This window comes from Venustampulla echinocandica, assembly GCF_003357145.1.
Source record: "Venustampulla echinocandica strain BP 5553 chromosome Unknown scaffold_14, whole genome shotgun sequence".
Classification (NCBI taxonomy): domain Eukaryota; kingdom Fungi; phylum Ascomycota; class Leotiomycetes; order Helotiales; family Pleuroascaceae; genus Venustampulla; species Venustampulla echinocandica.
The window spans coordinates 170,578-198,175 of NW_022474219.1; the positions used below are offsets into that span (position 1 = coordinate 170,578).

General features: G+C 48.8%; 8 protein-coding genes across 8 annotated transcripts; 3 read left to right on the forward strand and 5 right to left on the reverse strand.

Moving 5' to 3' along the window:
- Nucleotides 1-455: 455 nt before the first annotated feature.
- On the reverse strand, nucleotides 456-1,280 carry BP5553_10248 (uncharacterized protein; the record flags this gene model as incomplete). Its single annotated transcript, XM_032018871.1, has 3 exons — nucleotides 456-723; nucleotides 785-1,179; nucleotides 1,236-1,280. The coding sequence occupies 3 exons, from the start codon at nucleotides 1,278-1,280 to the stop codon at nucleotides 456-458; spliced, it is 708 nt and encodes a 235-aa protein (XP_031864895.1).
- Nucleotides 1,281-2,276: 996 nt separating this feature from the next.
- On the forward strand, nucleotides 2,277-3,489 carry BP5553_10249 (uncharacterized protein; the record flags this gene model as incomplete). The annotated part of the gene is made up of 3 exons (XM_032018872.1): nucleotides 2,277-2,443; nucleotides 2,509-3,108; nucleotides 3,165-3,489. 3 exons carry the CDS (start codon nucleotides 2,277-2,279, stop codon nucleotides 3,487-3,489), a joined length of 1,092 nt encoding a protein of 363 aa, XP_031864896.1.
- A 1,326-nt stretch (nucleotides 3,490-4,815) lies between these two features.
- BP5553_10250 (uncharacterized protein) lies at nucleotides 4,816-5,484 on the reverse strand (the record flags this gene model as incomplete). The annotated part of the gene is made up of 1 exon (XM_032018873.1): nucleotides 4,816-5,484. The coding sequence occupies one exon, from the start codon at nucleotides 5,482-5,484 to the stop codon at nucleotides 4,816-4,818; it is 669 nt and encodes a 222-aa protein (XP_031864897.1).
- Nucleotides 5,485-9,849: 4,365 nt separating this feature from the next.
- Nucleotides 9,850-10,992, forward strand: BP5553_10251 (uncharacterized protein; the record flags this gene model as incomplete). The annotated part of the gene is made up of 1 exon (XM_032018874.1): nucleotides 9,850-10,992. The coding sequence occupies one exon, from the start codon at nucleotides 9,850-9,852 to the stop codon at nucleotides 10,990-10,992; it is 1,143 nt and encodes a 380-aa protein (XP_031864898.1).
- A 219-nt stretch (nucleotides 10,993-11,211) lies between these two features.
- BP5553_10252 (uncharacterized protein) lies at nucleotides 11,212-15,288 on the reverse strand (the record flags this gene model as incomplete). Its single annotated transcript, XM_032018875.1, has 5 exons — nucleotides 11,212-13,005; nucleotides 13,045-13,355; nucleotides 13,930-14,929; nucleotides 14,982-15,023; nucleotides 15,076-15,288. 5 exons carry the CDS (start codon nucleotides 15,286-15,288, stop codon nucleotides 11,212-11,214), a joined length of 3,360 nt encoding a protein of 1,119 aa, XP_031864899.1.
- Nucleotides 15,289-17,883: 2,595 nt separating this feature from the next.
- Nucleotides 17,884-20,145, reverse strand: BP5553_10253 (putative Glucoamylase P; the record flags this gene model as incomplete). The annotated part of the gene is made up of 3 exons (XM_032018876.1): nucleotides 17,884-18,688; nucleotides 18,733-19,546; nucleotides 19,812-20,145. The coding sequence occupies 3 exons, from the start codon at nucleotides 20,143-20,145 to the stop codon at nucleotides 17,884-17,886; spliced, it is 1,953 nt and encodes a 650-aa protein (XP_031864900.1).
- Nucleotides 20,146-21,159: 1,014 nt separating this feature from the next.
- Nucleotides 21,160-23,561, forward strand: BP5553_10254 (Uncharacterized protein; the record flags this gene model as incomplete). Its single annotated transcript, XM_032018877.1, has 9 exons — nucleotides 21,160-21,239; nucleotides 21,298-22,128; nucleotides 22,175-22,341; nucleotides 22,392-22,479; nucleotides 22,525-22,567; nucleotides 22,616-22,636; nucleotides 22,687-22,735; nucleotides 22,783-23,105; nucleotides 23,157-23,561. 9 exons carry the CDS (start codon nucleotides 21,160-21,162, stop codon nucleotides 23,559-23,561), a joined length of 2,007 nt encoding a protein of 668 aa, XP_031864901.1.
- A 1,765-nt stretch (nucleotides 23,562-25,326) lies between these two features.
- On the reverse strand, nucleotides 25,327-27,158 carry BP5553_10255 (Uncharacterized protein; the record flags this gene model as incomplete). The annotated part of the gene is made up of 2 exons (XM_032018878.1): nucleotides 25,327-26,861; nucleotides 26,993-27,158. The coding sequence occupies 2 exons, from the start codon at nucleotides 27,156-27,158 to the stop codon at nucleotides 25,327-25,329; spliced, it is 1,701 nt and encodes a 566-aa protein (XP_031864902.1).
- Nucleotides 27,159-27,598: the final 440 nt, after the last annotated feature.

Sequence of the window (27,598 nt, forward strand, 5' to 3'; positions counted from 1 at the left end):
CCCAGGAATAATGAACGGTCCAGGGGTCCACGACTCGCCCCCCCCAAATCCCAGGACACGGGCTCGCGCGGGACGTTGACACTTACGGTACAGTACTTTCTGCTGCAGATATTGGGGAATCCGGTTTTCCCAGTAGCAGGGGCGGATGCTGGGCAGCGGGTGCCCAACCTGGGCCAAGTGGCGGGTTTGGGGCCGAGGAGCCCAGTGGGTGGGAGGGAGGGAGGGGGAAAGAGGGCGCTGGGCGCAGCTGGGTTGCAACAGTTACAGCTCGGCGGCCAAAACAGCGTCAATCACAGTCGTCTGTCCCGGAGATGGCGGACGTGGACGCTGAGTGGTGGGATATCATCTCGTCTCACGCTCGCAGGTACTGGTACATGTACATGTACATACAAAGTACCGTACGATTGTACTTCGGTCCCCCCCTCCGGATGGGCGCTGAAGGTATTTGAGTATCTCTACCTTAGGTACGGTACCTCGATCGGAACAGAGCTGGCGGTTCGTGGACGTCGGTCGTCTCTGTCGATGCAAATGCCACCAGAACACCACCGCTCGCGCTTCTTCTCCTTCTTCGTCCTCCTGGCGCTGTTATCGCGGCCCCCCATCTCAACTTCTATTTGCGTCCCGTAGTCGTCACGGAGCACTTGCGGCGTTGGATCGCGCACTGGAGTGTGCTCGTGGAGCGCTGGTGAACCCAGGGCGCGGGTACTCCGTCCGGACTTGAGGCTACGACGACGACGGTGCTACGACGACGGTGGTAGCGGTGCTCGCTGGTACATGTACATACGCTGGTACATACGCTGGTACGGTACTACGACGACTGTACCCGCGGTTGGGACGCTGGGCCTGGGATCCATCATCTCCACGTTTTCCCCTAGGGCCGCCGTTTGATCCATTTTCCAATAATCTTCGGCGGAGTCGGTACATATGTACGGTGCATAGCATACACAGTATCCCACGGATTCCCGCCGGGGCGTCTGCCTGCTTTCTGTTGTCTGCGCGTGCAGTATCTGCAGCGGACCATGCGCGGCGCGTGGTTGCGTTGTTGGTGCCGGCGGTGCCATGGTGGAAGTGGAAACATGTTGGTGGAGGGAGCAGGAGGGAGGGCCCGTTGCACGGTGTTGCAGCCCATCCGGTAGAGACATCTGCTGGTTCCGGTGCAGTAGGCCCGGGAATATACTTCTGTAAATGTCCAGTACATGCCCGAAGTACAGAGTACATGCGGTACACGCACCCACGCTGTCTCGACCAAGGGCGCCGTGGGCCTTCGTATCTGCCTCCATCGAGGGTAGTTCGTTGCGGAGGAAAGACAGAGTTGGGCATAGTGGCCAACGCCCGGCGCCATCCCTACGATTCCTGCCCAGTGGCCACTAACAGCGCGGGCTCAGCACTGTAACTGAACCCCGCCGCGTGCATCGCCCCCAGCAGAATCCAGAAAGTCTCCAGAACCCAGTATCCGGTATCCAGGATACCAGCTTCCAGCAACCAGCATTCCCTCCACCCCGTCCGCGCTACTTCGTACCAAGGCCTCGCTCACGACTAACTCTCTCCCAAGTACACGTCCCATATCCATAATCCGCCTCCCCCCCCCCCAAACCCAACTAGTACTCGGGAATCCCCATTGCTCCCCATTGCTCCCCCATTAATATTCTCTCCCGTCCATCTGCCAGTGTCTCGCATCTCCCGCAGACCCAAACCACCCAAACAACGGCCCAGACCTCAGGAGATATACCTACGTACTCCCCCCCTTCCCATATACAGTACAACACCCCCCTTCCCTTCCCCCAGCCCCAGCCCAGCTCAGCGTCAACTCAAAACATCCGTCCCTCTCCTCAGTCAGCGTCAGCGCCAGCATACATCCAGTATCTTCCCGTCCGGTCCTGTCCCATGAATCGGGGCTAAACGCCACACGTAAAGCATCCCCCAAGGCAGCACCAAATAACGCCGAGGGCAGAGGCCAAGCACCAACCTTAGCATTGCCCATATATTCATCGCCGGGTTTACTCGAGACGACCGCCAACACATAGCGCCAGGCCGCAGCACCGTCCAAACATTAATTCCGCCCATATCAGTCTCTATATTAGTCCGGTCGATCATCGAGGGCACCGACAGAGAGCCACGGAAAAGTTGGATGGGATAGCGAGGACGACACGTGGTTTTGGAACATTTGCCAAACGGATTATTTTTTGACTATTATATCATCACATCTATGGAGTGCTAGCTATTCGTGGGAGAAATATTATCGATAGTTTAGCTGGACGTCCGTCGTCGCCGCAGACATGTCTTCCTCCGCGAAAGCAGGACCCTCGGCGCCAGCCGAGAAGAAACCGCCCAACAGCTTGGTAATGAGGATGAAGTCGGTACTGCAGAGAAAGGACGGCTCCAAGAGGTTATCATTCCTGAGACTAGCAGGCGCCTCAGGAGAGTCGTCGTCCGCTGGACTAAGGTAAGGCCCGACCTACAGTATATATGCATATGCACTTCGTCTTTTGCTAATATCAATATAAATAGTACACCGGCGACAAGCGCTGTCGCTACGCCGCCCGTTGCTGTTGAAGAAGTCAACGTATCTCCAGAAGTACCCCAGCCCAAGAGGATTTTCCGCTCCGATGTCCTCGCTGAACGGGCCCGCAAGCTCGGCGAGCGTTTCCAGGTCAACATCGAGCCCTATGAGGTCCTGGGGCCGAGTACCGATAGGGAGGTGTATCGTGTCGAGAAGCCCGTCCGCATGCGTGTCCACCGCTCGTGTCACAGATGTAGCACCGTATTTGGGGGAAATAGGACATGCACGTCGTGCGAGCATACCAGGTGTACCAAATGTCCTCGATTTCCTCCGAAGAAACCAGAGGGTAAGGGCAAGGAGAAGCAGCCCAAGCCCCTTTCGGAGCCGGTGGGCGGTATCGAGGTTGACCACTACTGGAATTTGGCGGATGGATTGACGATGACGTTAACGAAACCGAATCCGAGACCAGGTGGCCAGCCATTGGTGAGGAAGAAGCCTGTTCAGCGAGTGAGAAGGACGTGTTGCGGATGTACGACGACATATCAGGCCAACTCGAAGATCTGCACCGGTTGTTCCCATGTCCGTTGTGTAGACTGTCCTAGGGATCCGTAAGTGTTTTTCCGTTGACGATAAATAAGTTGATCTCACTAACTTCCCCACCCAGAGCAAAGAAAAAGAACTACCCCAACGGCTACCCTGGAGATGCCCCATCCAGCGACACTAGTAAACCTGTCAAATACACCTGCCATTTATGCACCAAAGCATACCCTCCCGTCCCCCACCCCGACAGCGACGAAGGCAAAGCCCAAGGCCCCGGAACCAAACCAGCATGCGTACGCTGCGGCCACGAAAGATGCGAACGGTGCCCTCGAGCCGCGCCCAGAAAAGTCGAACCGGACCCAGATCCAGAAATCATGAGGATGATCGAGGCGAAGCTCGCAGAGCTGAATATCGACACGGCAAGAAGCTCAGCTGCAGCAGTGAGATGACGAAAACCACCATCATCGAGAGAGTAATTAAAGATCAAAACGAAAGCGACGAGGAATCGCTCGCTTGGATTTCATTTCACCCGTGGTGCAGATTTTTCCTGCTTCAGCAGAGCGTTGAGGGGGTTTCAGCACGACACTCCACCACTCCATCATACCATACGCAAGAAACGACACGAAGGACACGAAGCGAAGCGCCCATGGAATTTTGTCCTTTTTTAATTTTATTTATATTGGATATACCTCTTTCGCCTCGCCCATCCAATTTTCTCTTTGGGTCGGGAATTGAAATAGAATTTTTGATTCCAAGCATGCGTGTGTGTTCATCCATTTCTATTTCCCCGCCAGCGGAAATATCCATTTCAACTTCCTCTTTTCAACCGATGGAAATATAGGGGGAATTTGCCAAAAAAGAGAGAGACCTGGGGGAGATCATTTTGTATATACTGACCTAGTTTTTTGTTCTGTTCTGTTCATTTTGCGTGCATGCATGATATGTGGTATGTGGGATGGGACGTTTTTAACGAAGGATCGATCGAGCGGGCGAGCGAGCGAGCGATTATTCGAAACGAGATATAGGGAGGGATGGATGGATATATGGATGGATACATGGATGGATTGATGGATTTTTACATATATATTCCCCGCATATATGAAGAGATGATGAAACCCAAAACACACACATACATATTCATATTCATATTTTTTGAGGAGAGTTGGGGAAATTTAAACAAGGAAGAGGAAAGATTTTTTTGCATCGAAACCCCCTCCCCCCCCTTTTGGGTTTTAATTTCTTCCAGGTATGTGGTTTTCATTTTGGTGGTTTGTGTGGTGGTGTTGTTTTGTGGTTATGGATGGATGGATGGGGTTTTATAAGGTAGGTAGGTGGATAGTGACGCATAGTGAGGGGATGAGAGGGATGGAAATGTTTTCAGGTATGCAGTATTCTCCCTTTCTTTCTCAATCCCTGATGCAAATGCTAACTAAAACTGAGGTAGGAATCGAAATTCAATCGCGAGAAAGCCCACCGAAATACGAAGTACTGGGGATGATATTACAGCCAATCTTTTTATTGATGGACGAGATGAATACTGGTATACCGGTGTGGTAGGCAGGTAGCTGGGACTTCAAGCTCAAAGCGCCATCGCCAGATTACAGTATGGGGGATATATCGATAACTCAGCAGTCGGCAGGCATAGCGCGGAGGGTATTGTGAAGAAAGCTTTTATAACCCGAGAGAGGGATGGGGGGAGAGAGAGAGAGAGATGAGAGCTGCTCCTCCTGCCAAGCCATCCATAACTCGAGGGAGATAAACAGCTATTCCTCCATTCAAACCATCCATACCTCGAGGAAGACACCATCAAACGACATTTCCACCTCCCTCACCAACTCCACCTCTTTCAACAACCCCCAAACCCCACCATACCACCTCTGAAATCCATCACCTATCCAGACCGCGCTCAGCCTTTCCGTGGTAGCCAGGTCCTCGCAATACACAGTCGTGCACACCTCCAACGCGGGCAAGGAGGGCTGGGATGGAATTAGCTTGAGAAACACATTGGGGGAATATGTTGCGGATTGTACCTCTATGGACCCTAGAATCTTGACTTGGAGGGAATGGACTTTGAGTGTTAAATTGAGGTCGGCGAATTCATTTGCGAGGATTTTGGACTTGATCTTATTCCGTATCCGTTTTCTTGCGGCTTCGTCCTGTTCCGTTTCGAATTCCTCCCACGTCATCTTGTTCTGTGTCTGGTCTCTTGCGAGTTCTTTCCATTTTCTTGCGTATTCCTCCCGTATCGGAGTCATGGCCTCATCCAGTAAATCCTGTACCCTCTGCCATACCTCCAGCGTTAAACGATCGGAAGTAGCACTGCTACTCCTAAGATACGATAGTAATCCAGCAAGCCCTCTTTTCTTCTGCTTCTCCCTTTCCATTTGATTTTGATGTTGCTCTTGCTTTCGCTTTCGCCTTTCCTTGCCCCTGCCGCGTGCCATGATGGTTTAGATGTCGATCGTAGATGGATCTACGCGTGATAATAAGCTGTTGCCTATACATACCTAGGTAGTGTGCTGGTATAGAGGTGATAGGGATTGATCTTACCTATCCCGACGACGAGATGTAACCTGGAGCGTCGAATGCAGGATTGTATTCGAGTTCAGCTTTGAGGTTGTTGTAGGATGGAGGGTTCGATCTTGAGGTCGCCGGGAGGCAGATACCTACGTCGCGGGTAGGTTCTGCCGATGCGGTGAATATCGTTGTCGTCGCGTAGGTTTTCACCTTTACAACAACCACCCAGCCATTACTCGATGCTCATCACGATATTAAACCAGGTCGGTTTTAGAGTCTTACAAGAATCACCTGACTCGTTGACGAGGAGGTATTGGCCAAGCGTTACTACTTTTCTGTGCATGTGGTCGATGAATTTCCTGGGATTACGGATGTTTAGGGAGGTGTAGATATAGGTTAGCATTGTCGTTGTTTGGGTAGGGTTATTATACACGAAGCTACGTCCTATTCCTGGACAAGCTAATAGATGTATAGCCAGATCTTTGGCAGAATCATGGAAGGATAGGCAAACCCAACCCTTGAGTATCATAGAAGCCAACTATAGTGCTTACTAGCAGACACTTCTTCTCCTCACCCGCTGCGCTTTATAGCAAGCCCACAAAATGCATTTGCTCGTTGCGCTCACGTGTCCTCTGTTGCTTACCCATCACGATCTCTGCGATAAAACTTCTTTATAGCCTCAAAATCGGCCATATAACCGAGATGGTTGACTAATCTAGGGCTCGAGGATATACTTGGCTATGGATTCGCACGGCAGGCACTGATAACCATCTTTAGGTTGAGGAGTTTTTAGAGAGCTTTTGAGGAAGATGTTCGAGGGGGTTCTGAGGTTGATACGAAAGTAATAAGTGATATGAGAATGGTGAGCTTGGTTTCTGAGGTATGTGCGTGAGCGGAACGAGGAAATTCCGGTCGGAAGAGGGGTTTGGAGCCGATGAAGTAGATCTCTTGATGTGTTTTGTGCTTTGTACGACTGGTGATAGGACGCCCAGATAGCCGGTTTAGCTAGAGGAGACTCTAGAAGCCTACTACCCCAGGATTGGAGGACGGGTGGAGATGCAATAGTATGGGGAAGAGCTAGGCAGTGCATTAGCGCTTGGACGTGGAGCTGCTACTGAATGGAACCGAGGCAGGTAAATCCTCATAAGCATGCGCGATAGCAATACCATAGTAGAAATATCCAGCTACCTTCCTAAATATATCGAAATATAAACCTTGTCTCCAGCTTCATTCTTAACGTCGTCTGAGACATTTCGGTCTGGGCTGACTCCCGGGTATTATCCGAAACCCCGCAGCTTACACGAACGACATCGCTACCGGTGCTCCAACGTAGTGTACCTTAACTCCGCAACACTGACCTACTTATATATCATCTCTGCAAGGCCAGAGGCATTCTTCCATTTTTATTTTGGGTCGCACACATTGCATCAAGATGTTAGGTCTTACGTTAGGCTGCGCCAGTTTGGGCGTCGTCTCTCATCTGGGGTATTTCATCCATGGAGAACGCCACATGGAATCCTTCCGTATCTTCACCATCTTCACAATCACGCCTATTGCTCTCTTCATATTAGCGGTCCGACTTACTGGCTCCTATGCCGACGCCGGGACGTACGTAGCAGTAGCGACAAGCTCCTATTTCACGGCGTTGATCCTCAGTATCTGCACTTACCGGATTTTCTTCCACCGGCTCCGCAACTTTCCTGGGCCGTTTAGTTTGAAGCTGTCTAAGCTTAGTCATGCGTTTTGGGTTGCGAAAGAATCGAAGAGTTATGCAGAGGTGGATCAGTTGCATAAGCAGTATGGGGAGTTTGTAAGGTTGGTGGTTCACTATATTCGACTATTCGCCTTCCATCATATATGTAATATATTACTGATTCTGTTGGTTATTGCACAGAGTGGGCCCTAATGAGTTAACAACTACTGCTCCCGAGGCCGTTGATCTCATTATAGGAATTGGTTCAAAGTGCAAGAAGGCCGTTTGGTATGATTGCGTTGGGTAAGTAGCCGGCCCGCACCGTACCCGCCGAGTTGCCGCTAAGTGCATGGCTCTATCTATGTAGGTATCCTCATAAGTCCCTGAATCTCATAAGAGACCGCCAAGTCCACGATAAGAGACGCAAAGCATGGGATAAGGGATTTAGCGCCAAAGGTAAGTTGTGCCATATCTCATTCTGGCTACCTATACTCACCCAAATCTAGCGCTGCGCGAGTATGAACCCCGCGTACGCGACTCCGGCGATCAACTCATGTCCCAGTTAGTCGCGAACTCGGGGAAGCCGCTGGATGCGTGTAAATGGTTTAATTTTTACTCGTTTGATATGATGGGCGATATGGCGTTTGGGAAATCGTTTGATATGATGAGAACTGGAGTTATGGTTTGTTGTTTTGGCTGTGGAGCGTGAGGTGGAACAGTTTTACTTACGAATAGCAGGATCCGGTAATTAAGTTGATGCAAGAGGGTATGGGTCCGTTGGGTGTTTTGACTCCGATTCCGTGGATTTTGGTAAGAATTATGAGGGAGGAGCTTTATATTTGTTGACTTTTGTCCTCGAGGGATAATCACCCTAGAAATTTGACGGAAAGGAATTGCTAACTCGATTATCCAGCCGCTTTTGCAGAATATCCCTGGATTGGCAGGGGGACCGAAGGCATTTATCAAGAGCAACGCAGAACGAGTTGCTACTCGGAAGAAGGTTAGTCAACAGATTTTAGTCTGCTTGTTTACTGATTCATGTGTCTACAGAACCCGCCGGACTCGCCCGATCTCTTCAATTACTTAATTGATACGGAAAAGCAAAGCGATGACCCCATCCACAAAAACCCCATGTAAGTCTATATCCAACTTATATCCTCACCAATACCAGAGTTAATAGATATTACAGGTGGCTAATCGGTGACTGCGGCCTCGTCATCGTCGCCGGAAGCGACACCACAACAGCAACCCTCTCCTACCTTTTCTACGAACTTGCACGCTCCCCCAAGGTCCTCTCCAAGCTCCGTAAGGAGCTCAGTTCATTTTACAAACCTGGTTCCGATAGCGAGTTCAAAGATCTTCAGGAGGCCCCGTATCTCAATGGAGCTATCAACGAAACGCTACGTTTACATCCACCTGTTCCCGGTGGACTTCTTCGGCAGACTCCCCCAGAGGGAATAACTATCGGCAAAACTTTTATCCCGGGAGATGTAACCATTTCAACGCCGTTTTGGTCTGTGGGTAGAMGTAAGTTTCATCCTTGGTTATTCGAGGGTAAATGGTGTACTCACTCTTGGCTAGTTGAATCATGTTATAAGAACGCAGAAGAGTTCATCCCTGAACGGTGGAACGAGAACCCCGAGATGGTCCTCAATAAATCCGTATTCGTGCCATTTTCAGCTGGTTAGTCAACCCCTAATACTGATATCTTCAAACCCCATCGCCTACCAAAGCTAATTGTTATAGGCCCGTTTAACTGTGTTGGGAAACATCTTGCGTTGATGGAACTCCGTAACGTCACCGCGCGAATTGTGACTGAATTCGATGTGCAATTTGCTCCAGGGGAAGATGGCAGGAGGTTGTTGCAGGAGTCGAGAGATGTGTTTACGTTGTGTCTTGCACCGATGATGCTGGTTTTCAAGAGGCGGAATGAGCGCTGAAGTTTGATGCTTGGTTGCGTTTTGGAATAGGATATAGCGGGAGTTTAAAGCTTTTAGTAGGATGGTGAACTTATTTTAATAATTGAATTTTATTATATCATAAACTAGACTTCCCCTGGGCAAATTTGCTAATAAAGCCCCTGATTTATGAGATGATATATCGGTAAGATCACGTGCATTTGATTACTACCAGCCAGATAGATGTTATGCAAGAGAATTTCAAGAGATGTTTGCATTCCCTCATATATAAGTTTACATCTACATTTATAAACACTTATCCAATCTTAGTAAATTAAGCCCTGCCGTAAAAAGGGGTGGCATTTATAGTGGTTAATGATCATGTGATCGCCGAATACGGACTGGTACGGTATTCTCGCTTCTGTAAGACAGAACATAGACGACGCTCCATTCATTATTCAACGCTGGTCTTGATTTTAGAAAACACGGCATAATGGACGACGGTCAGGCCATATCTTGTCATTTATAACGCTCTTTTTTTGTGGGAGTTGTAGGAGTAAACGGCAACATTGCAGTCTGCCATCTTATCACGCTTAATTATTCATGAAGTACCTATATCCCTTTTATGTCCTCAAATAAAATAAGCTAACTCTATAAAAGTTATTGTTTTATTTATCCTGCCATTTATTTGATCATTAAAGATGTTGCTATTACTCTCTCATATCTACGCAGCTGCGCAGTCTGCTTTGTTATTAGCTACATCTCGAACCAGTTCTCCGGTAACGCCACACACGAGAGAACTTATCATTCCCTATTCCAACGTATCATCAAATCTCCCACCATTTACAAATGATCCCGAAATTTCATTCCGGCTCTCAAATAGGACTTACGGTGTGATCATCGATACCGGAACAACAGGCCTCGTGCTTTCCGCGGCAATGTTGCCTAATTGGGACCCAAGCACCGCCAGCGCACATCCAGTAGGCTGGGAATTTCTCTCAAGCAGCAAACTCCTTTGGATTGGGGTCTGGATCCCGCAGGAAATCCATTTCCTCACCACCGAAAATATCTCCGTTGTGGCCTCGGTCCCCGTACTAGCGATTACCAAAAGCTACACATGTCCCAGGTATAATGCTCGAACCGATGGACCAAATTGCTTCGACCCGACGGAATCCGAAGAGATGCCTGATGACATATTATTACTAGGCGTGGGATTTGCGAGGCAATCAGATGGCCAGCCGCAAGGGACTCCAGATAAGAATCCGCTGCTTAATATCATCCTGGTTGATGGCGAGAAAATAGCACCTTCTGACCGGTTAAATTCGGGGTATCGAATCTCGCAGGAGGGTGTGAGTCTCGGCATTCCACAGCGCGACTTGGACGAATTCTCGATTCTCAATCTACAACCAGGCAATACCAACGATTCCCGGGATTGGGGACCAGTCCCTGCATGTATCCGCGTTGGAGACTCACCTTGCGTCGAAGCAGATGCCTTGATTGACACTGGGATCCCTCAGATGTACATGACAGTACCATTTTCTATGCCTGTGGAACGACACACGGAGCCTAGTTTGAGTAGTGGTGCGAATGTTAGTGTGCTTGACGATGGCCAGATAGTCGAAATCTTGTTTGGAAGACCAGGAAACTATGTTGCCAGGTATAATTTTACGGTTGGGGACCACGATGCAAGAGATACGAGCCTGGCTCCTGTTCAAGCCATTACGAGAAGATCGGCTATCATATCGCCGTTTGTTAATACTGGGAGACATCTCTTGCGAGGATATGAGGTTATGTTTGATGCTGTGGAGGGCAGGTATGGCTTCAAGCCCTGGACTGGAAACTGAAAACTTTTGCATTTCGACCCCGCTACTATTATATATTGGTTAGGTTGGCAAAATTTCATTCTAGGCGCCCCATTTATGAACATAGTCGATAGCTCCTTCCCTCAAAGATCGCATTGCTCTGGATAGCTTATTGCGTATTGCCATCCCGATCCCTCCCGCCTCAATGCTTGGGGGGGATCCCAAACAATACCACCTCCCACCACCCAGCTCCACCTTTGATCACTTTGGATATCCGCGGTAAACTTCGTCTTCACCTCCGAGCCAGTATCCGGGAACGCTGTGCAAGATCCACTCCACAAGATCTCTCTTGACCCTAACCTTAATCCCGCTATTAAAGCTGTCGGGTGCTTCCGCGATGACGTCCAAATAATGGACGCCCTCTAGGTTGTACCCGTCGGTATTAAACCCGTACTCGTCGAATCCGTCGTCATACGCGATGGCGTCCTCATTCTCGTCGACGTCGTCGACGTCGTCGCCCACTTGCTCCCAGTCTTCGTCAGGCCGAGCGCTGCTTGCAGCCCACATCTCATTCCGATCCTCCACTTTGCTCCAACAATCACTACACTGCAGACCGTGCGCGGGAAGCTCCGGAGTAAATAACCTAGTGCCGAATCCTAGAATTTCAGTCAAGGATGATAGGGCACCGCCTAAGACAAAGGCCTCAATACGTTTAGCAACAGCTCCAAAGTGGGCCACACCATTGCTCGTACCGATCATAAGCAACCCCCAACTTAACTTGTCGGCGTCTTGCTGCATAGCCCTAGCGAAGTTCGGGCACCACATCTCTGAGAAAGGGTTCTCAATCTTGGGGAAGGTCCATGTCTCGCAATAAGCATGTAAAGCACAAAGCGTACCCGAAACGCGGAAGTTCGTAAGCAACATGTAGGAACGGATTTTGCTGAATAGTGAGAGGAAACTCCCTTGCCAGAGAGCAATGTTGTGCAGCTCTAGATCTTGTAAGGTTTCTACGTGCGCCGCAAGGAAATATTCCAAACCCTCCTCACAAAACATCATCCCATCTAATCGTAGCTTTTGTAAGTGTCGCCATTGGCAACCTTGGAATATATGCCACAGTGGGACATACCACAGCTCGGGATCCATGTCTACAATCCAAAAGAGCTCGGTGCAAGTTGGGATCTCGATGGGGTCAAAGCCGAAGCGTAAATCCCTTAGCAATGGGATTTCTCTGAGGAAGAGCCCGAGATTATTCCAGAACCTGGGTGGTGGAGCCTCGTTGGCATCGAATGTGAGATGGATGGATTGGAGATGTTGTAGCGGTATGACCATATCGAGGACCTCCATTGGATCCCGAAAAAATGTGACCGGGAGATGGTCATGCCTCAGGTGTTTTAGCCGTAGCTCTGTCTTGGAAAGCGCCATGATGATATTGGTAAACTCTTGGTTCTTTCTGGGGAAGGCTCTGTTGCTACTGCCGTGGACCCATGCGTCGTATAAAAAGGGAGACCGGAAGGGTATTGATTTGAGAGTTACGTCGATCCGATCTAAACGTCTTAGTCCTTTAAAGACGTTGGTGATTGTTTCCAGGTTGCTATAGGCCTGGTTGGACTCCCCCCAGCGCATGTTCCAGTCAGCGTACTCTTGTATAGCGATATCCTTGCGTCGCTCAACCGCCTCAACCGTGTCCCAGGTCCCCTCTGTTTGGCCCGTCAACCGTCTCGCCGTGACGCCGTTGTAATCACCAACGTATATGTCGGCAAGGTAGTGAGCCATGTTAGGTATATTCATCGTGCCGATCTGAAATCGTAGCGTCTTTATGCCCCCTACCATGGCTTCCTCCCTAATCACGCGGCTGAACCTCTCAAAGTCCCGTCTGTCCTTGCGGAAGACAAAGGTGCTAAAGAGGAACCGGGAGGCGACGGGGCTCCACAGCGAGCAAACGAGACGAGCGGCTTTGACGTCTCCCAATTCCAGGTTCTTGAATACCTCTTCCCATACCTCCTTGGGAAGTTCCCTTCGAGTGGGAGTTGAGGAGGCCATTTCAAGTTGGAGAGTCTGGAAGAATTACTTAGTATATCTGAGACTTTGGAAGACTGTAAGAACGAGGGCAGGGGCTACGTGGTGATTGCTTTGGATAGGGCACTGTGCTAGTGGATAGAGGTCGTTGGGATTGCGCTTGGTATTGGTATTGGTATTGGTTGTGGTGGTGGTGGTGGTAGTGGTGGTAGTGGTGGTTGTGATTGTGATTGTGATTGTTATTGTGGTTGTTACAGGTGAGCGAAGTTGACGTGGTGGTTTGTAGAGAACGAAAACAAAAGGAACATCGTGGAGTTTTAATATTAAGCTGCCTTTTCCCTGAGTTGGCTGAGTTAATAGTGAATGAAAGGCACCGTTAACACAGTACGCTGTTTGACTGTGGAAGCAGCACTGTTAATCGTCCTGCAAGGTCTTGGGTAGATTTGACACAACTGGGCAGTTTGGTCCTTACTTAGCCCCTTCCAGATTTGACTATTCCTTCTTGTAACAAAGCCTCAGCCCCTTCGAGTTATCTATCCTTATAAATCTCTGAGTGGGGTTGACAGTATGATCACTTGTTCCTTCCGGATTTGGCTTTGGCCTTTGGCAGGATATATTCCCAGATTATCAATAGCCTTGTAATAAATCAATTCTCGTTACAGACCAAATAAGGTTCGGCTTTTTTATGTACGGCCCCCAGCCCTGGACCTGGACCTGGGAGACGCTCCCGAAGCCCGTGCTACTAAGCACTCGCGTAAAGTTTGCTATGCCGGGAATCACATTTGCATATTAAATACGATATAACTCTCGAGGCATAAATGTGAGTTAACATCGGCCCATTAATATCCATAACCAAAGCCGGAGAAGAGAGAAATAAGCTAGGACGTTGATATCCCAGGCCAATCTGCAATAACAAGTCAGCAATCATGATACACCTCAGTTCCGGAAGGAGAGCAAACATACAGAACTTCGTCCTCTCCTCATTCCTCCTCGAAACGACCAGCTCATCCCCAACATGCAAAACCTCCCCTTCCGAGCCCGTATTCCCAAACCCATACCTCCCAAAAATAGGGCTCCACTTCGACCCCTTATCAACCCTCCTATCTTTCTGCAGAAGCTTCAAAATCTGCCCATCCTCACCTTTCCCCGCTGCCCCGGTATTGAAATCTACATTAAGAGATGCACATCTCGCGCAGTTACCGGTAAGGATAATCCTCGCATTAGCACCGCCACTCCCGACTGTTAGCTCGCCCCAGAAATCCTCCTCGTAAGCGGATGAGGCGCCGCGGACTACGATATTCGGCCGGAATTTCGTGTAGTCCATTTCCATGCCCTCCGGGAGACGCGCTGACACATCGGCGACGGACTTTTCCGTGATTACGAGGTAAGGTGCGCAGTCGTTGAAAGCGATTATTGAATCGTCGGCGGCAGCTTGACTAGGGATTAGGGATCTGATGATACGGGTTTGGCTTATCTGCTTCAAGAGCGTCGGTTTTGCTGTTGACTCGCCCGCTCCTGCTCTTCCTAGTCGGAGGCTCCCTAGCACTTGTCGTGGATTCCCACCCCAGTATGCCAGGACGACTTTAAATCCAAACCTTTCCGAGAACCACTGGCTGCATTTCTCGCCCATGTGATACGCTGTGGTGGGGCTTTTGTGCATCATGATAGGCAGTGTATCCAAGCTGGCTAGATCCTCGGGGTAAAGCGGGATCTCGAGGGCATCCCCAGCCGGTTCAGTAGTTCCCGGTGCTCGATACCGGACGAGGATCTTGTCATCTTCGATGGATGGGTGGAAGAGGGACATGCTTGGTACATGGGGTATATGCATATTTTTCAATTTTGACGGTGCCGATTCGTCTTCTTTCAGGAGCATGAACCGCCGGTCGTGGTAGAAGCCTTCTTTTGTTAACATGGCGTGGGACACTTCACATCCACGGAGGGATTTTATGGGATATATCCAGAGCTGGGATTGTAGTTAGATGGCTATCATATACTCCCATTCCCCGTGGTCTTACGTTGCTAATCCTCAAGGAACCAGATGACGTCGCCGTGTCATTCTTATCATGATCAGCATCTCGCTATAGCAAAATTGGGGTTGTAAATATCTACTCGGTTGACCCTTTCCTTCTTGTTCGCCGTGCGGCTTTCGATCTCGTTGAATGCCTGTCTCAATGCGCGGGACCGCTCTGCCTTGCTCGACGTAGTCTTGGTGTTTGAAAGAGGATGGATGAGGAAATATGATATAGCAGACACCAGGAAAGCGGCTGCTGCCCACAAAACTGCCCTATCGTAGGAATGCATCAATGAAATTATATCAAACATCGTGGGCGCATTAATGACTCGCAGCTGTTGCGTCAACGTTTAAGGTTATACGGTTATATGCTACTCGGTAGGTCGGATGTAACTTTATATAAGCGCTACTACAAATGCCCCGCTATTTTCTTCGGAGCCCCATATTTCCTCGAGAAAGTTCCACCGGTGCCCCGTAATTAGTAGATTATTAGTACTGTTATTATTATTAGTTATACCGTCTAGATTTAGGATCTAGAAGATCTCCCCAGATCCGGAGGCTTAGATCAGAGAAAACAGTAATGTCATATTTGTAGAGCGCGGGGTTCAGGAGGGGTTCAGGGGCGACTCGGACCGTTAACCGAACATCCGTACCGTGGCCGTGTCTTCCCCTGTCAGTGTTTTGGAGGCACTGAAAACAGGTAGAAAGAGTTGATTGATTCTAGTAATAGAGGTGGAGGAGAAGTTCTTATTATTTACAGGCAAAAGTAGGCTATTTCTGCTACATGTAGCGCGCACCTGAAACTCCTGATTTTCGGCATTGCCGAAACTCAACATCCCCTTATTCCGTGTGTCAAAAATAATTACTTTGGTTTTTTCGTTATGATATTATAAAAGTGCGCTTAGACAGTTCCTGCGATGATAATATATAGCAAGCCTAGAAAACTTAAAGTCGCAACGGGGCGGCCGTCATAGTGATATATTCCGTCCTGTGGGTTTGGCTTGAAGTTGCGATTTAGTAAAAGCGAAGCGGCGCCTACAGCTATCATTTTTGAGGGTGTACTTTAGGAATAACTCCCAAGGTAATTATTAGAATACGAGCCTAAACGAAAAGGTGGTTGGTTTCGTTGCAGACAATAAAAGCGGCACAGAGTGCAGTCAAAACCTTGCCAATTCTAAAAGTTAGGAGAACGTCTCCTTTCCTTGGACCGATTTCGAGGAGTTTACTACCTCTATAGTTAAAACACGATTAGTATCACAAGGACTATAAACTCCTCAACTTACTCCCCTCCCATCCCTCTTACTATATTTTTCTCTAATGGAGGTCTTGGAACCCAAAGGGAGAAAATGTACAATTTACAGCGCTTTGTACCCTCGTTTAAATTCCGAGATCTATTCTATATTACGACGTCACAGTTCGAGAGCTTTATGGCCAGCGTGGAGTCATCTCTTGGAACCCCCCAAAACCTTGGCCAACCCTCCCCAGAGGGAAACCCTAGGCCCCCCGGAGCTTGCATGGTGACTACTGGTACCTTTGGGATTAGTCTAGTGTGCTGCTGTCCACCCAACCAGTAAAAACTCCCCACTTTGTCACTTTACAATACTCTTGTCATTTGAAGTACTTTTGCCACTTTATAATACATTTGTCATTATAACTAATCTTGTCATTTATAACTAACCTTATCACTTTACCATATATTTACCACTTCTAAAGATCAACACGGACAAAGCCATAGATATACACCTCGGCAATGAGGAAAGCCTAGCCCCACAGCAAAACATCGTCTTTCTCATGCAGCGGAGGCGTATATAAGGGTAGATACCTTGTCACTTCTGAAAATCGAAACGCCTGCTGCATCTTAAGCATAATTTACTACTTACCGAGGATGCCTTTGTTACTATTTGTTACCTTGTCACTTCAAAACGCTTTTAGTTCAACGTTCCTCAACGACTTTTGTTGTTTTGTAGTACTACTCTGACCACTCTACAATACCTCTGCTGTTTTATAATGCTTTATATTATTTCACATTCTTTTCGTCACTGCCGCTATGCCCATCAGCATTTTTCCTTATCTCTATTCTCCTACGCTTGATGGCCACCTCATGTAATCTAACTGGCGAATTTCTTTTTTAAAGCCTTGAGTATTAGTAGTACGAGGCCGGCGTTATTAGCTGGTTCCCCGTCAACCAAGGCGACATCCTCACCTGCGAATATGATGATGACTAGCACGCCGCAAGGGCCCTCTGATACAAGGCCAGGGTTTGGATATACAACCCGGCATACCAGATAGGCTCCCCGCAACGGCTGCCGATAATCCCCCGCACAGTGGCTGTGTGATAGCACCGCCCACTTCGGCAGCGTCTCCTAAGTCCAGGTCCAAGGCTGAAGGCTGTGTATAGAAGGGCCGATATTAGATCACGTTTATCCTTCGAGAATAATTTCATATTTAATGGGGCATGCAAATGAAGCTTGCCATAGTTTTGTATTTCAAATCTATTATTTTCCAGCAATACCTAAGAAGGTAGCTAATTATTAATTACCTCACAGCAAGTATGAAGTATACCGGTAATGCAAAGTATGTTTTTGTTCCTACAGCAAGACATCTAGCCCATAATATATACGTCATGTCTTCCTCCCGCTCCCCCTTTTCTCCCTTACCTAGTTGAACCTTGGATATGTGTTGTGAACATGCTCCTAGCAAAATTTCTCGAATCTCCCCTGTTGTTGAAAGCCAGTGCCGCCGAGTTTGCTTGTGTTGTGGTTACTGCTATTCGTTTTTTAAACACCATTTGTGCTCGCCAATTCCAAAATGGGCTAAGCCGGCTGCTTTTGCGACATTATTCCCACGATCGACCGAGTGTTTTTAACATTATTCGTCCCATCGTGCCCCCTCGGTGCCTCCATAACTTAACAGTTACCACTATTTCCCGTTGGGCCAACCCACGCATTCTCAACAGTTATAGCCTTGCCCCCACAAGCGGGAACAGTCAGCGTCCGATCCTGTGACTCGTATATATACGGTTGCCCGCAATTCTCCTGTCTAGCATATTTATATGTGAGTTGCTCCCCAGCTTTCAAATACGTGCTAATGCTCCATAGCGGTCTTTCCGAAGTGTATCCCCCAGAGCCCATGGGCAGCGCACTCGCAATGTTCCAAGACCCAAGGTCTTCCGTGCTTCCTGTGATAACCAGATTCTCGCCATAATAGGTGCTGGCGTTAACGTTGAATACGACATTAACTTGACATGGTGTGGTCACGTTGGGTGCCCCGGCGGCTGTGGCAGGTGCGTATACGCCTGGGGTGGATGTTCCGGAGCAGGTGGAGGGCGGCGCTGGGATATCTCGAGTTCCCCAGCTTGGAGGGTACTGGCCATCGTGACGTTCGGCCATAGTGACGAAAGCGGCGTAGGACCAGGTGAGGTCTTTAGCGGAGAGGGGAGCGCCAGTGTTACGGTTAAATTGCTCGGCGAGGGAGCCATCCGGGGGTGTGTATTTCTGGGCGACGGCCACGAAGGAATCGGCATAGGCGGTTATGGCGTCCATGATTTTTGTGAAGTCATCGCTGGCGCTGTCGTAGGTGCGGACTGTGATGGAGGTGTAAAGATCTTTGAAGAACGCGAGGGACGTATCATCGACGACAAGGGTCTTGCGCGCTTTCCATTGGGCGACGGCATCGTAGAGGAATTCAGCGGCTGCGGTGGTGAGTAGGTACCTATATAGTTAGTTAAGATCTTTGATTTGGATAGTAAAACTCACCATGGGTTGCCTCCCATATACGTATCTTCAGTATATCTTCCAACAGCCACGCCCAAATTCAGGGGAATTCCATTATTGATACCATAAGCTTTTCTGAAAGAGTCTATCAAGGCCTTGAAGTTGGCCAGTGATCTGCTATGGCAAGGTTGCATTGTCGGGCTGTCACAAACCGCATCGATATCGAAGATGGAAATTGGACCCAGAATCGAGTTTCCATCGAGGCCTGAACGGCCGGTTTGCGCATTGATATTAGAAACAATATACTTCCCATTCCAGAACTTTTGCAGAAAGCAAAGAAGTTCTGGTGCTTGATCACACCCAGTGCAAGTAACCCCCAGACTTTGCGCAAGCATTGCACCTTGTACTAAAGATCGATGCTGATTCTGAATGGTGAAAAAGCTCGATCCCTGTACTTCCTCCCAGAGATCAAATCCAGTCTGGTTCCAGTATTGCCCTACGTATGAGAGGTCGTTTGAGATAACAGGCCAAATGACATTCTTGGCCCTCTCTTTTTCGCCGTTTTCGGCCAACCAGTTGCTGTAGGTGATTAGAGTGATAGCTCTGAGAGCTGGACCATCTCGTTGAGGGCGGCCCCATGCTTCATTGAATCTGGACCCGTCGACCTGGTATTTTGGCTCGCCAAGACCGAGACCTGCGGGGAGAAATGTCCCGGACGGATTGGTAGTTGTCTGGAGGACGGCTTGGGAGTGGATATAGTCATCGATGTAAGGCTGGAGTTGGGATTCGCCGAGAATGAATTCATCGACGATCATCTTCATGGTTAATGCGGCATCTCGACTCCAGGTGAAGAAATCTGATAGGGGTTAGTGCCCAGGACTTATGATCATGTTTTCCGGATGCAATATCAATTTCAAAAAGGGAGGATTTGGTGCAGCAGTTTGCATCACATATTCACACGCTTGGAGGAACTACTCCCAAATTTTCCTGGGTATTCTAATTTCATCACGGCCCTCCGTAGGCCCGCATCCTCCCAACATCCCAAATCATCTACTTAGATTGAGACGTCGCCATTCCCGGAGTACTAACTGAATAAAAAAAAGGAGCAAGCTGCTACTCACAATCTGGGTCCTGCTTGGAGGGACTCGCAACAACAAAACCCGCTCCGGCTCCTGGCACCGCTGAGCCATTGGGCCCGATATTATTCAAGGCACCCTTCAACGCAATGGTTCTCTCCGTTGGTATGAAAGAGGCGAGATTTGCGGATGTGCTACCGGGTGCCGCAGCTGCTTGTGAATAAAATAGGGAAGTAACTCCCACGAACAAGACAGAGAAAACCATGGCTAACAAGATTTGAAAAGACCAGCTGGTGGGATCGGTATCCGTTGAAACTTTTCGATCAAATCGTAGGCTTGAGGCTCCTTTATGATCTTTATGATCTTTGGCGGAGCCCATCCTAGGAGTAACTAGGTAGGTAATCTTAAACCAATCCCAGCTGCGGCCAAGCCAGCGTCTGCATACCCCCGGGGGGTTCTGTTTTTAAGGTTCCCCGGAAATCCTGCGACGGATAAACGCGGCGGGCCGATTATTTTGCGGAGGACCGCCCTGATTGTGCTTGTCCTGGACTGGTCCGTCGGGGATCATCGCGGGCGTGATGGATGGAGAATTTACGAATCTACGAATCTAGCTGTTAGTGAAGGTGTAGATGCAGGTGTAAATGCAGGTGTAAATGCAGGTGTACGGACACGCCCCGGAGTAGGTCTAGACAAGCATCCGGCGCCGTGGTAGGCTGCGGGGTACGTCGTAGCAGCCGGAGACTCCTCGGCAGCTTGTACGTATATCATCATATTATCATGTCACTAAGACCCTGCTAATAAGGCATTCGGTCCTAAGACGACGTCGTGCGTATTTAATTCTTCAAAGGGTGTTTAAATGCATGTGAGAAACGCTTTGTCTAGTTTTTTCAAGGGGCTTAAGACACTCCGAACATATCACCGAGCCTAAAGGATCAAATCACATTGATCACATGAAACAATCGCAGGCCTAGGTACCTGGATACCTTTCGCAATTACCATCCTCCGCTCTATATCCAGTCCAAAAGCACGTAGCACAATCAATTGGGGCTCAGCCTCAGGGGCGCTGGTAGTGGGAGTGGAAAGCGCATCACCAATAGATACGCGACCACCAAGACGTACCGGCGATGCAGATGTGCTGTACGGTACATGCCCCCCGCATCGTAGGGGGTTTCAAACAACCGCGCCCGACGAGCCTCCAATGTGCATCGTGAATCCTTCTACGTAGTACTGCGTACAATACTCCCACTCCCACTCCCACTCCTCCCCCCACTCCTACTCCCTCTGAACCTTTCTCGGACGCGTCGACTCCGTCATTTACAGTCTGCGAGGAGGAGGACGCGATCCATCACCAGCCACAGCTCCCTTGCCTTTGCGGGAACGCGACCAATCTGCCATGGAGGCGCAATTGAGAGTCCAACATCCTAAAATTGGCCCAGATGATCATTTTGTGGACGTTGTGCAGGTTCTAGCCATGTAACCAAACCGCCAATTGGCCTGGCACTTCATGCGCAGTTGCTGAATCTCCATCCAGTTTCTTCGTGGATGAGATTACTCTTCCCTCCACCTACGAGCAATTTCGAACCACCTCAGCAGGGCAGAAGCTCCGGGATCTCGTAGACCACCTCGTGCTCAATGTGACGAATCCGGTGCTCATCAGTGCTCTCCTGTCAGTATCCCGCGTGGTAGTTGGTGAAAGCCCTCTGACGGACTATCGTAGGACGCTAAAATGGCACTTCTCCGCCCTCGAGACCGAAGACCCCAGGCTTAACGAGACTCGAGCAACCGCATGCGAGCTGGTGGCATCCAGATTCCTGACTCGACTCTCCGAAAGGGATGCGGTCGACGCTTGCTTACACAAGATACCCCGTTTGTCAGGGCTGCAGGCTCGCACAACGTCGTCTCTATCGGATATAACAGAACGCTCAACCCTATTACCCCGATATCGATCACAAGATGGAACAATCCGTAGCAGGCCTGGCAGCAGCAGACGGGAGGATCTCCAAGAAGCAGTCAATTCTATTGCAGCCGTATCCCAGCCGACGAATCAAAATAACAAAGGGAAAGAGGACCCTACGTCAGCCTTTATAGGGCTGACTGGACTTCAAATTGCTGTTGTTGCGGACTGCAAGAGGTTTCTGAGCCAAGCTCTTGTTCAAAAGATTGTCACTGGCATCTGGAGAGGAGACATAGTATTCTGGGGCAACCTCCACGAGCACGCCAGGAAAAAGTCTCAGTTCTACCACAGATCGCAGTCAGACCCGTATTCGCGATTGCGTGTTCCAAGATACCTCAAGATTTCGGAATTCGCTTTCTTCGTCACCTTCTTGTTTTTTTACTCTGCCGTTCTTGTTGAACATAACATGTACGTTGATTATCCGTAGTGCTAACAGCCGCTGATGGTCCCGCAGGTACCACGTAACTGTTTCCGAGGGCCTACTTTATATCTGGCTTGCGTCCTTTATGTGTGCCGAATTGAGCCAGTTTATAGGTGCCGGGACCATGGTATATGCTGTAGATCTTTGGAATGGCTTCGATATGACCATGCTCCTGATAGGCGCAGCATTTATCGTTACCCGTACGTAGACTTGTCGGAACTTCTATCTACATGTCTGACCGGGAGAGCAGGACTCATTGGTTTGGCAACCCACAATGATAAGTTGATTGATACGGCATTTGATATTCTCTCTCTCGAAGCACTGTTTATGGTTCCAAGGTATAATCACTCTTATCAGCGCGGGAATAAAGCTGACTAGTGAAGAATATGCTCTCTTCTGAGTATCCTCCCATACTTTGCTACTTTGGTAAGTAACCCTTCCCAGGTTAATTGTGTCTCTTACTAATCTGCGTAGATTCCTTGCCTAAAAGCAATGGTAATACTCCCTTCCAAGTTGCCGGACCTAGGAGCTAATTGGTTCCACAGATAAAGGATTTCTTCAAATTTATGGTCATAGTGGGGATCTTGTATCTTGGTACGTCAATTTCACCCTGGGTTGCGGTCATTTACTGATTACCGCAGGATTCCTAACAACCTTCACCCTTCTGGCTCGCAAATCCTTTACCCTTGGTGAAATGAGTTGGACTTTGACTAGGATTTTCTTCGGAGGGAGCGCACTTGGATTCGCAATTATGCACGATATCAACCCGACTCTTGGCCCGCCGCTGATGGTGATTTTCGTTTGCATGACAAACATTCTTTTAATCACATCACTGGTCTGTGTCATGCGCCAGAGCTTCGCGAAGGTTTTTGCAAATGCTCGAGAGGAACAACTTTATGTGTACTCGGTATACGTGCTTGAAGCGTCGACTAGTAACAGTATCACGCATTTCTACCCGCCCCTGGTATGAGCTCCTCCCGATCTTATTAATCTTGTTTCTAACCCTGATACCTAGAACCTCATCCCTCTTCTCTTCATCCAACCATTCCGCCTCATTTTCTCAGCCGACCAGCTGCGGAAAGTCCGTATCCAAGTTCTGAAAATCAGCCATTCCCCAATCGTCGGTCTTATCTGGATTTACGAACGCCTCCCTTGGAAAGTCTATAAATCTGGCGAGCAGCTCTTCTCATCGCACATCCCTCAAACCACGCAGATTCTAATCGCTTCTTCCAAGGCGAAGATGAAGGGCCAAAGCACAGTCCATTCGCATGGAATATCTGGGAGCTCGTCGGGCGAGGATCTGTGTATGGTGAAGCCCTCGACCCAGAGCGAGTTGGAAGAAAAAGTGGAGGCGTTGAGCGCGCAGATTGCTGAATTGGCGGCATTGATTGTAAAGTCGCAGGACAAGGGCCGGGCTTAGCATATATTGCCTTAAATGTCCGGAATCTCAAATCTCATTTTAATAGGCATTCATATAGATGCATGGTATTGAACAGCTAGGCGTATATCTTCAATCCGTACTTTAGTGGTATGTACCTCTTGGCTCGAGCCCTTGCAACTCATCACTTCCTATGCTTTGCTGGGTCTTGTGACTATTAGTCGCCCTGAATGCCACCACCGGGGTGCACCCTGAATATTCACTCCCCACTCCTAAAAGAACACTAAACCATGGTTTAGTCTTCTTTCTGCCACTTGACCACTTGACGATACGGCGACAACGCGACCGTCTCTGAATTACCTACACACTTGACATGCGATCCTTTGGTTGTTTTATCTACGATTTCTCAGACTATTACTAAGGGTCTTTCCTTTCTGCTCCTCGACGGTACCAAGGTAGGCAATATATGTGAATTCATACTGGGGTTTTGTTGCACATCGCATGTTTGCTCATACCTCAACCTCTCCAACCCCCTCTCCTTGTAGAGTTTTGTTGCACATCGCAGATCCCCTCAATGTCCCAACTCCTCAACCCTCGCTCTCCTATAAGTTTTGTTGCATGTCGCACTTTTGATAAATGTCTCAACTTCAACTTCTCAACCCTCCGTCCCCTATAAAATTTTGTTGCATGTCGCAATTTGGGCTAAGTTACATTGTTATCCAACAACTCCAGTGGTACCTTAGGAGGGACTTAAGCCTCTTCCTATTGAAGTTTTGTTGCACATCGCACTTTGGTCAACTTTGCATTTATATCCGACATCTCAAATCTGGACTTACGGCCGAGTTAGGCAAGCTCCTATTTTGGTTTTGTTGCATGTCGCACTTTGGGCAATGTTACACTTTTATCCCACAATCCAAATCTCACCTTAAATTCAAGTTAAGCCTTCTCCTCCTAAAATTTTGTTGCACATCGCACTTTTGCCAATGTCACACTTAACTGAATTCTCAACATACTGGGGGTTAAGCCTTCTCCTGATATAGGATCATTCACGTGCAATAAGAGGTTTGTTGCACACCGCCTTTGGCGCCGGTGTGTCGTTTTAGGCGTGCTCTAGGTACCTTAAGGTCGGAAGGGGCCTCAAGACGAAATACGAATCTACGTCCCAAGCCGACAAGCAGAAGTGGGACTTCGAATACGACTATATGCGGCATATACAGTTCTACATCGGTAAGTACAACCACTTTATCAACCAGAGAGGACGGATAACGGAGAAGGCGAACGGCCTTGAATAGCAGAGGGTTGTAATAATTTAGTCAAAGGCTAGATACGAGGGGCAGTCACCGTGGGTATATACTTTATATTATCCTGTACTTATTGTACCGGTACGATAAGCTTAAGCAGTTTAGCTTGGTACCGTACCTAGGTATGAAGTACAGCCGTTGGTATCGGCAAAAACATCAACTCAATCAACCGTTTGACAGCATATGGTCTATGTCTTCAGAACTCACGACGAAGGAAATTTTGAGCAGACAACGATTGCAACTTTCCGGAGGTATCATGTTAGTAGAAGCTGCTACTGCACAACTAGCAAGTGATTCTAGCCCGACGAGTATAATATCAGTATTGCTATTGACGAACAAGCTTCTACTTAAGTACAAAAACCAGTTCAGTAACGCCAAGTACCATGCCGCTAACTCCAAAAAAAGAAAATGAGATATCCAGCAAACCCTAGAACGCCTCCTATCCGCTCTGCCTGATGCAGACTTCGGTACCCCACAAGCTATGTTGTAGCACAACGACGGACTCATCATTTCCAATATCTCACATTATGGTACCTCTTCACAGGGACACTCCGTTCACTATGACGGCCTGATGTCGCCCTCAGCTGCTTCGATTCCATGTGAAAGCAGGTACCATTTGCACTTCCGCCTCCAGCACGAACAACTTTGTTGTTGCACAGAGGATATGAGCGACGTTCGCACATATCACAGTATATGCCCTCGACCACGGAGATAAAGTCCGGGCCCCAGGAGGTTTTACTCTCACAGACCTCGGCAGCGCTGTGTCCAGAATGCTCGCTAATAACGAGCTGGCCTTCCTGACACCACCTGTGTGGTTGCTCGGCACGCTTCTCAACGTGGCGGTCGAGGACGGGCGCGTGTCTCTTTACAACGGGTTTCGGCATAGGAGCAGGAGCAGGAGCCGCACGTTGTTTCCGTTGTTTCTTGGGTGGCATTGTGGGTGCCGCCGTGATGGCAGGCTGCTCGCTATTGACCGTCAAAAGTGTCTCCATGTCTGCATTCGCACGTCGTTGTAATATAGAGGCACGATCGGCAGCACGCCGGGCTCTAGCTGGTATTTGCCCAACTACACCCCCAAAGGCTCCCACGCCAATCGATGTCTGTGGTGGAGGTGTATCTGCAGCTATCGTTCCAACTACACCACCAAAGGCTCCCACGCCATCCGATGTCTGTGGTGGAGGTGTATCTGCAGTTATCGTTCCAACTACACCACCAAAGGCTCCTGCGCCATCTACTGGTGGGGATGGTGGGGGGCCTAGATTGAACACAAGACTGCTCTTGAGCTGACTAGTAATGCTTGCAGGAAGTGTGAGGTCCGGGTCATCGATGATTCCGTTGGTGGCAGTACAACCATGATTCGCGCCCTCCACGCCACGGGCGAGATCGACTTCGCAGTTGAATGGAATCCCCGCGATGGAGCAGGTCTGAGTGAAGGACGACTGGATTGCGTTGAAGTCAACGTCGAACCCAGTGTTGGGATCCTTCTGATTAACAGCAGCCAAGCCTGATGGATAGAAGGGGATACACACGCCTGGGTTCTTGTAGAATTGCTGGCGTCCCGGAGCGTGACACAACGTTTCAGGAAACTTCGACCATTGTGTTGCGGTAGCGTTTGCGGGGCCTGAACTCCCAGGAAAGAAGAAATCGGTGAGTCGAGCACTAAAAGCGTCTACGAAGCGGCCGTCGTTACTCATCCAGAAGCATGGTGGTTGAAATGGGACTGAGACCCCAGGGAAGGCGGCCGTACTTGGATACCATGGCAGATTGCAAGCTTTCGCCGTCACTCCATTCCAGCTTCGGAAGTCGGCCCCATCAGAACTGCCCGAGGTTGTTGTGAACCAGGATATGCAGACCTCGTCGCTACCACCTGCCTCCAAGGATATATATACCGGCGTTTCAGATGCTACAGATCCTTCTTGCCCGCTGATTGTAACACCCACAGTTCCGCCGTCGACGACAACAACATCCGAGACCGCTCTGCCCATACTGTGTCCATTTACGTCGTAAAGCTCGACGTGTGGAGTGTTGCCCCCTGGGCCATCTACGCACAGGCCGATGGTTAGCATTGGCTGCTTAAAATTCACCAGTAAATGAAGTAAGACACTTCTCATGAGCCAAAGTAAAAAAGCGACGCCAAAGAAGGGGAAAGGGAAACAATTCTCATTTACTTACTGGAACCACCAGGAACAGCAACGCTACTGTTTGTAGCTCCTATGCCAATATTTACAGTGATCTTCTCTGGTTCTGGCTTGGCGAAGAAATTCGTGAGTGCTGGGATTGACAAAAGACCAGAAACTCCCAGCACTATAATATTTATAGCGGCATTGGCAACGGCCATCCTTGCTGATATCTCTCAGAAGCGGTTTGTTGTGGAAAAGAAGGGAAGTTTGGTGTTCAAAAGGAGAGAGTTGAAACTTGAACAAGTAACGAAAGAAGCAAGTTCAAGCTGGAAAACGAATATAATGCCGAAGAAAATTCGAAAATGCTACTCAAGGAAATAGAGATAGTATGAATGTTTGTGTAAGCATGAGTTGATTGATGGTTCATGTAAGAAGAGTTTCTTCTTGATCTTATAGCTTTCAGAAACTCTATTTTGGTGCATTATACTCACACTCTATTTCCGGCGGCAAAAGATATAAGCATCTAGATGCTGATATTTTTACATCTTTACGTTTTCTGACTTCTCATTTCCTTTTGACAGTGTTTCATCTATTTTGACTCTCTGGGGTAGTTGTAAGACTGTTATGGGATTTCGGAATGCCAGACGCAATTTCTGCC